This window comes from Trachymyrmex cornetzi, unplaced genomic scaffold (assembly GCF_001594075.2).
Source record: "Trachymyrmex cornetzi isolate Tcor2-1 unplaced genomic scaffold, Tcor1.1 scaffold176, whole genome shotgun sequence".
Lineage (NCBI taxonomy): Eukaryota > Metazoa > Arthropoda > Insecta > Hymenoptera > Formicidae > Trachymyrmex > Trachymyrmex cornetzi.
The window spans coordinates 249819-258591 of NW_017296375.1; the positions used below are offsets into that span (position 1 = coordinate 249819).

Consider the following 8773-nt stretch of genomic DNA (forward strand, 5'->3'; position numbering starts at 1 on the left):
ATTCAACAATATTTTTGTAAAGTTATCTTGAGATGCAGACATTAATTGTTCAGTAAATAAATAAAATTTGTTATTTGTTATAAACTAATGGTGAATCTTAATGAAACTTTGCATAAGTCATGTTTAGTACTTAATATATTTATATAAAAACATTTAGATTTGTCTTATTATTAACAATTTTTCTTTATAACAATAAAACTAATAACAAAATAACTAATAATAAAATAAATAACCTATAAAAATATGTTGCTCAATAAAACCAGAATGTTATGAACACAACTTTCACATGTATGTAGTTTGTTTAAAGCGAAAATATTAATATATTTTATGCCCTTACAACCTCCTTACAACCTCCTGGCCTTTTTAATTCCGGACTAGAGCATCTGCATGTGGAGAAAATTGCAAGTATACGAATTCATTATTCGAGATTGAATTGAATATTACATTTAATGGAAAAATAGAATTAGGTACTACATAATTACAGGGTTGGGAAGTAACGTCGTTTTCGTTACTATTTTCGGTAACTTTTTTTCGTTATTTCTTTCTGTTTGTAATAGGAATATCGGGCAGCCTATCCGGCCGCTTTTTTACAATCCGGTCATTCAGCCAGATAGTTCGACTATCGAGAAAAAAATCATTTTTCACAATTTGGATAAATAATTTTAGACTGCGTTCCGTTATTCATTGCAAGTACTGAAAATCTGAAGTGTATGTAACATGAATTACAGATTTCTAGTATTTACATTGTATAGTAAATTACGGAATATAGTCTTGATCAACTAATCACTTACGTGATTTTCTCTATAATTGCCTAAAATAATTCTTCTTTGCTCTGAGTCACGCGAGTCAGTTGGCGTCTCTCTTTATAATGTAGGCTATCTAATCAGTATTGTACGTCAGTCAGTACTGCACGATTCTCCTCTATATATTAAGTAAATAAAAAATTATTATATTATATAAGATTTAAATTTGAACTTTACTCCAAATTTTTTAAAGCACTATTTAGTTCTACTGGATTACTAACTCGTAAGATATTTAACTTTAGATAAATTTAATATAGATATAACATTGCTGATTCTCAATACATAGAAAATATATAGAATAGATTTTTATTAAATTTATTATGAATAATTAGTTTTATTAAAAGTCAATAACAAAATATTAAAAAATCATTTAATACATATAAGTTATCACATTTTTGTAGCATGTTTATAATGATTTTTATTCAAAAATCTTCTTTGTTACTATAAAAAAAAAAACAATTAAATTTTTTATTTTTCAATCTTTTTGTGCAATTGCCGAGTAAAATCCATTTATTACAGCTTATCGGGCTTTGTCGGATAAAATCCATTTATCTAGTAGAAATAAATGACGAATTATCCAGTATTTGATTTTTCGACAAATTGTTATCTGTTGCATTCCTACTTATATGAGATTAGTCATGTCTTGAATACTCACTTTGCATTAGTGAGAATTGGTAATACACTTTGCCAAAGTTGATCAGTAATGTGCGGCATGCCTGACAGCGCGAGGCCATACAGCTGATGGCCGTGCCTCGACAGGAACTTGTGCAGGGCGTCGTCGCTCAAATTATCGGATCTATCTAAGTCCAGTGCTATCAAGTTCCGTGTATTTCCAAGCTCAGTCCAGGCCTTCAGCACGTTATCATTAAAGTTGTTTAATTGACCGGCGCTCAGAAAACGCAGTCCGGGGATTCTGCTCAACATATCAATTAGGCATTCCGTTGATAGATCTGTAGCAGTAATGTCGAGCTCCTGAATGCTCGACTTTTCCCATTCAACTTGCATTACATATTCGCTCTGCAGATCTAAAATATTGTATGACATTATTAATTATTTCTTTAAAATCTGATAAAAAAATTACATTTTTATTCGAGTTGCGTAGAAGGTAGCAGACATTTTTTTATTAATTTTCTAACTTATAATTTAGACAATTTAATTTATTTAATTTATTTAAACAAAAATTTGTAAAGTGACAGATTAAAAAAATTTTAAGTAAATAAAACTTTTTTCAAAAATAGCAGATAAATCAAGACGATCATAGATATAATCGTATCTTACTTGTTCCTTGCATAAGAAGACACGTCAGTCTTCTACTCCTTTGAAAGAGAGTTTTCATGGTCGAACCAGTCACTTTGGAACAATAATTCACCGCCAAGCATTCTAATTGTATACAATTAGAGGAGAAAGCATCGATATGCGAATCATCCACGAAGTTAATTCCGTATAAATTGATGACTCTTAAATTTGGCGTTGCCGATTTTAGTTTATGTACATTGATCACCTCGTAAATCTCTTCTTCTTCTTCTTCGACTTTTTCATATGTCCCTAAAGAATAGATGAAGCAATTAAAAGAAATATTTAAAATTATAATAAATATATAGGTCCTATAATAATATTTTTTAATATACAGAGTGGACCCAAAACAAAACACCAGAATATTTTGAAAATTAAACCCAGTAAGTAAGTAAAAGTGTTTCAGACAAATTTGTATGACTTTAAGTGAGATAAATAATGAAAAAATTAATTTTTGAAAAAATCAATTTTTCAGTCATATGAAGGTCGAGATGGCTATACAAATCGATTGCCTACAGCATCATTTGCCTACATCACTTTTGCCAACAGTTCGTTTGCACACAATAATTATTGTCCACAGCTCGATTGCTTACATGCACTTTTGCACACAAGTATAAAAATTTCAGAAACAAAGTCATGTTTGCCTATATGTATTATTGCCTACATGTACAATATTATTGCTTACATGAATTATTATTTATAGTCCGATTACTTACAAACACTTTTGCGCACAAATAAAAATTTTTGAGACGAAATCACGTTATTGCCTACATGTATTATTGCCTACAGCGCGATTGCCTATAAGCATTTTTGCACATAAATATAATATGCTCCTCTAATTGTTCTCTAATTTTTTATGCAATTACAGATTAACTATTAGGAATTATATTACGTAAAAAGATCATGTCATTCCATTTTAAAAAGTAGAGGGTGATCTTCATCTTGGAATCTCGAAAAATCAATTTTTTCAACAATTTATTTTACTATCATTTGTCTCTCTTAAAATCATACAATTTTTGTATAAAATATTTTTGTTTTGACTAACGGGTTTAATTTTCGAAATATTCCAGAGTTTTATGTTTTAAATGCCTCATCTTGTATAAATATAATCCATCCATTTGTTTAAAGACCGGTGTTCCAGCTTCAGATAAACTATGTGGTGATTTACCCTATTGGATAAACAAAAGAGTAAAAGAGTAAGAGAATAAGACAGTGAGCTGAAGTTTACCAAAAAGTGGAACAACTCAGCCTAAATATATCAGATTTAACCCTTACCGTACTAATATGGGTAACTAGTGACCGAGCGATTCCTGTTCGTGCAAGTTTCTTTGAGTCTTTCGGTAATTATAAATTATACTACATTTTATTATTTTCCAAAATAAAGAGTCAATATTTATTCTAGAAAGTTGAAAGTATGTTGGTGAATTTTAGAGATTTTTTGAATTATATTTTGAAGAGGTGAAAAAACGAAGAGATTTGAAGTGACCCTTGATGGTATGGATGAGGCACCAAATTGTAGATGGTACGGTAAGGGTTAATATTCAAATTTATAATAAATATGATATATGAATCAATGTTGGAAAGTAATGCGTTACTTGTAATGCTATTATAGTTATTGTAATCTTTTTCCACATGTAATGAGAATACTTGTCGTTACATTTTTACAGTGTAATAGTAACGAAGCCGTTTCTTTTATTCATTACTTCAGTTTCCTATTATCTTCATCTGTTCAATAAATCGCATTATTTTTATTATATTTGATTTAATAAAACCGTTTTATTTAAATTTATTTTTTATTTAAATAGAAATTTATACGTTAAAATATATTTTGTATTTTATATCTCAGACTGCATTTTTTGATAATCACTATTATTACTGAAAATCTGTAATATGTATATACTATGTAACGTGAATTATAAGTTTTCAATATTGGCAGTGAATGTCGGGATGTATTTTTAATTTTAACTTGTAACGGTAACGGTAATAATTTTTATTTTTATAAAATGACGTTCCCAACTCACGATGTAAGTGATATGTCATATATAAGAGATAATACAGAAAAGTGAATTTAATAAATTACCGATTAAGTGAAGTATTTCCAGGCCATTAATAAAATTATAAATCTTTCGCATGAAGCCTTCCATGAAGATTACTTCGGATAAACAAATACACATATATTTCAATTTCGTAGGAAATGCTTGCATTTCTGAGAAGTCGTGCAGCTGCATCGCAGTTGAAAAGTCCAACAACATATGTGTTAAATTTGGACACTTATTAGCTAATTCGTGAAGAACCGTATGAGTGATCAGTTCGATCGGTAATTCGATGTACCTTAATGAAGGTCCAAAGCGTACGCTAGAAATTTTAAGCCATCATTGTTTTATAATACCGTAATTCCGTGTCTAAAATAAGAATGGACTTTATTCTTTCATGTCTCTTTAGATATTAATATCTCAAATAAATACTTTCGCGACTCTGATTCTGGTTTTAATAACAAGATCTTCAGATAATTCAACATCATTGCGATAAGTGCCAAATGTTTGTCTAAAATTATTTCTATGATTATCGTTCACTAAACGACTAAAGCCCAGTTTCACAACTGATGGTTAACTCTTAACCGAGGTTCAATTTATTCATTATCTCTTTTCAATTCTAGAATTAGAAAAAGATGAGAAATAAGTTGAACCTCGGTTAAGAGTTAACCGTGAATTGTGAAACTGGGCCTAAGAGACACTCGAGAAGCGTGAGGATTATGTATTATGTTTTTCTCTTACCTGACTAAATGTAACAGATTTTCTAGAGAGCTCACATGGAGCCCACTTACTTCTGGTCTTAGGGACACATGCTTCCAGAGACGCGTATCATACGCGATTTGTCGCCAACGTTTGCAAACTCGAGCAACTCTGCATATCTCGCGGTGCGAAAGGTAGCAAAAGACATTCAGAAGAACTTTGTCTGGCAATTTTTCTATCGTCTGTAGAGAAAAGACATTTTATTTATATCTATAAAAATCAACGACGTACTATTAATTATATTATTTAGAATTATTTAGGAAATTGGGAAACAAATTATGAAGTCTTTTAAAAAAATTTAATAATATCGTAATTCCGTGCCTAAAATAAGAAATAACTATAATAACTCTAAAGCTAAATCCTAAATAAGAATAACTGTAATTATTAATATTGTCCTTAATTATTTATTTTGAATATTGAAATATGTTATTTATTTTAAATATTAACAACAATATACCTTTAACTACTAATTAATTTAATACTCACAGCATTAAATTTCTCTAACGTTCGTATCAGATAAGAAAATGAAATTGAATTTAGCCAATCAGAAGAAAGAAAATCAGTATCAAATTCAATGTACTTTGCTTTGGTCAAATTCAATCTTAATTTCTAATTTGATATGGATGTAAGGAATGACATCGATCAAATATCTTTATGAATTAAATCAATTTATGTAATTTTTTATTCATGTTCTTATGTGCGTTATTAATATGTAACATTTATACGTCAGCGCAATTTCGAAATGAATTGAATGTGTGACGTAACTACACTATTCGTCGAATTTGCCCTTCCCGTTAAATCAAGCTATATTTATCAATTTTGGACTTCAATTTTGACTCTTCTTTCCATAGAATCCTCATACAAATGTATATAACGAATGATTTAATGTTTAATATTATGTGTTAATTTCATTTCCTCGATAAAGATTCTGAAACTTGTTGCGGGATTCTCTAAATGTTTTATCGACAATTGTCGCTATCGTTAACTAGCGATAGCCAATGAGAGTCGCGCTTTCTTCCAAGATTATCCTGCCATTATAGTTAACGATAGCGACAATCATCAATAAGTTGGTTTAGAGAATCCCGCTACTGATGTGTGAAATAAATGGATTCAGATAATCATGCGAAAAATAGAAGATCAAACAAACGATCGTATTACATCGGTGTTAAATAAATCAACTTACAGTACGACTTTTAGCGACGCCGCCTTCAGAAACGTACATCTGAGACGTTTCTAAGGCAATCTGACCCCAAACGTCCACACCACCGAGATCCATGGTGCTGCTTCTTTTAACGTTATATCAAAATGAAGACGTTTGGCTTTCGTGATAATTTTCTTCACGTATACAGTCTATTTTCTCTCTCCGATAAATTAGATACTTAAAGCTTTATTTTCCGGTTTTATTGCTATTTTATGTTGCAAGGTCACCTTTATTTTTGTTGTTGTTAAACGTCACCATACGATTGCGGATTATTCCATCATAATTTTCGCGACAACTGTTATATTAGGATTTTTAATTCGTGCACTTTGATGTTTTTAAACGTGGACAAAAATTTAATAAGCGGGAGATATTACTGTTCGCAGTTATACGCGATTTGTTGGAATCGCGACACAACAGACAGAATTCGGGGAAGCTTACACTACAAGTCTTCAGCAGAATTTTAATCGGATCGCGCTTGCGCGTCGCCCTAAATATAAGACTTGGAAGGCTTGCTTGCACTTTATTTTAAACTCCACTACTATCCACATCTACTCGGAATATTAAGTCTTACATTTTTTTAATGAAATTTATTTCGTGATAAAAAATCGAACTTGAAATGACCATTTTATTTGCAACTGCCACGGCAATTGCCACACAATCGGTTTTGCAGATTTTATATATTTATACATATTTCGTTTGTCAGTGGAATAAAAAATTGCATTTACACTCTTAATGTACTTTATAGTTACATGGTATTTTTATACATATAATACAATTATATAATATCGTGCATAACTTATTAATACATAGTGTACGTCAAAAGTTTCAAATCAGTTGAATAGCTCGGAAAGTATGCATTTCTGAGAAAAATATTTTAAACAAAAATTGTAGGGTTTAAAAATTCTATTTAATGATCTTATCAGGATGATCTTGGGTGGCGTCGCCAAGGTCAAGATTACATCGATTTTTTAAAATTGAACACCTTATTTTTGATTCCAGAATCTAATGGTCAATGTCAACAGCTTTTCAAAACACTAAAATAAAATTCATTTTCATTAAGTACTCTTCGAGTTACACTGAGAAAAATTTCCAGACTTTATCCGTTCAAAATGTAACAAACGGATATTTCCGATAGATTTTGATCGTATATTTAGGATTATATCCGATGGAATATTAAGAAAATTTTATCCGGTAGTCCTAAAATTCATCGGATAGCCCTAAATATACGATCAAAATCTATCGGAAATATCCGTTTGTTACATTTTGAACGGATAAATTTTGGAAATTTTTCTCAGTGTATAACGCTTGAATGTTACAGTACCGCCATTATTAGTATTACCTTGGGTAATACTAATAATGGCGGTCCGACCGATGACTATGACCTCTTGAATCACTTGAATGTTGTTCAGGATTATGCTTTGGATAATATTTGTTAAGATCAAGGTCATTGGAGATTTCTCTTATTTTTATTTTTGCACTGAAAATTCACTTTTACCTAAAAATGAAAATAAGAAAAACAATCTCCAACGACCTTGATCTTAACAAATATTATCCAAAACTTTTGGCGGGCACTGTACAATTTTTATGTATATAAATAATTTGTCATTTATATAATTACCTTTTCTAGAATACATGTATATATATATATACTACATGGGCTGAAAAGTCCCGGGATTTTTCAATAGATGTCGCCACTAGAAAATAAAAATGACTTTTCGAGAGGCTTATCTGTCACTAGTTTATGTATGAAGTTTCATGATATTTCGTCCATTCGTTTACAAGCTACAGTCGTTTGAGTGACGCTACTTTCGCCTTCGTAAAAAAAATGGAAAAACAGGAATATCGCATCTTGATCAAACATTGTTTTTTGATGGGAAAAACTTCTGAACAATCATTGCAATGGTTGCAGAAGTGTTATCCCACATCTGCTCCTTCGAGAACAACAGTTTATCGGTGGTTTAGTAAATTTAAAATGGGTCGTACAAGCACCGAAGACGCACCTCGCTCTGGAAGGCCAAAAGAGGCTACGAATGCGGAAATCGTACAGCAAGTGCATCGAATTGTTTTGAGTGATCGTAAAGTGAAGTTACGCGAGTTAGCTGAGGCCGTGGGCATCTCAAAAGAACGGACGGGATACATTTTGCACGATCTTTTGGAGATGAAAAAGCTATCGGCGCGATGGGTGCCGCGTTTGCTGACCGTCGACCAAAAACAGCAGCGCGTTGATGATTCAACGGCCGGTTTGGCGTTGTTGCAGCGTAATCGAGCGGACTTTTTTCGACGTTTTGTGACGATGGATGAAACGTGGGTCCATTACCATACGCCTGAGTCCAATAGGCAGTCTGCAGAGTGGCTGGAAAGCCACGAAAGCCGACCAAAGCGGCCAAAAGACCAACGCTCGGCCGGGAAGGTTATGGCCTCCGTTTTTTGGGATGCGCATGGCATAATCTTCATCGATTACCTGCAGAAGGGAAGAACAGTTACGGGAGAGTATTATGCAGCGTTATTGGACAAACTGAACGACGAAATAAAGAAATATGGCGAAGAAAAAAGTTCTGTATCATCACGATAACGCACCGTCACACACGTCCCTGAAACCGATGGCCAAATTGGACCAATTACGATTCGAATTGGTTGCTCACCCACCGTATTCTCCAGACTTGGCTCCCAGCGACTATTATCTG

At 32.0% G+C, this 8773-nt stretch overlaps 1 protein-coding gene across 5 annotated transcripts in view; it reads right to left on the reverse strand.

Moving 5' to 3' along the window:
* The window catches only part of FipoQ (F-box/LRR-repeat protein FipoQ), a 34521-nt gene that overhangs the window by 2834 nt on the left and 22914 nt on the right, over positions 1 to 8773 (reverse strand). For 4 of the 5 annotated variants that reach the window (XR_001939996.1, XM_018504605.1, XM_018504604.1 and 1 more), the window contains 4 exons: positions 4871 to 5070; positions 4177 to 4451; positions 2082 to 2348; positions 1459 to 1828 (listed from right to left, as the gene is read on the reverse strand). Coding sequence is in view for 4 of the 5 variants with exons in the window: in XM_018504605.1 (XP_018360107.1) it covers positions 1459 to 1828; positions 2082 to 2348; positions 4177 to 4451; positions 4871 to 5070 (1112 nt within the window). In the remaining variant the exon portion in view is untranslated. Of the gene's footprint in view, positions 1 to 1458; positions 1829 to 2081; positions 2349 to 4176; positions 4452 to 4870; positions 5071 to 6071; positions 6544 to 8773 lie in introns of those variants that run through there. The other variant, XM_018504606.1, reaches the window with a different exon arrangement.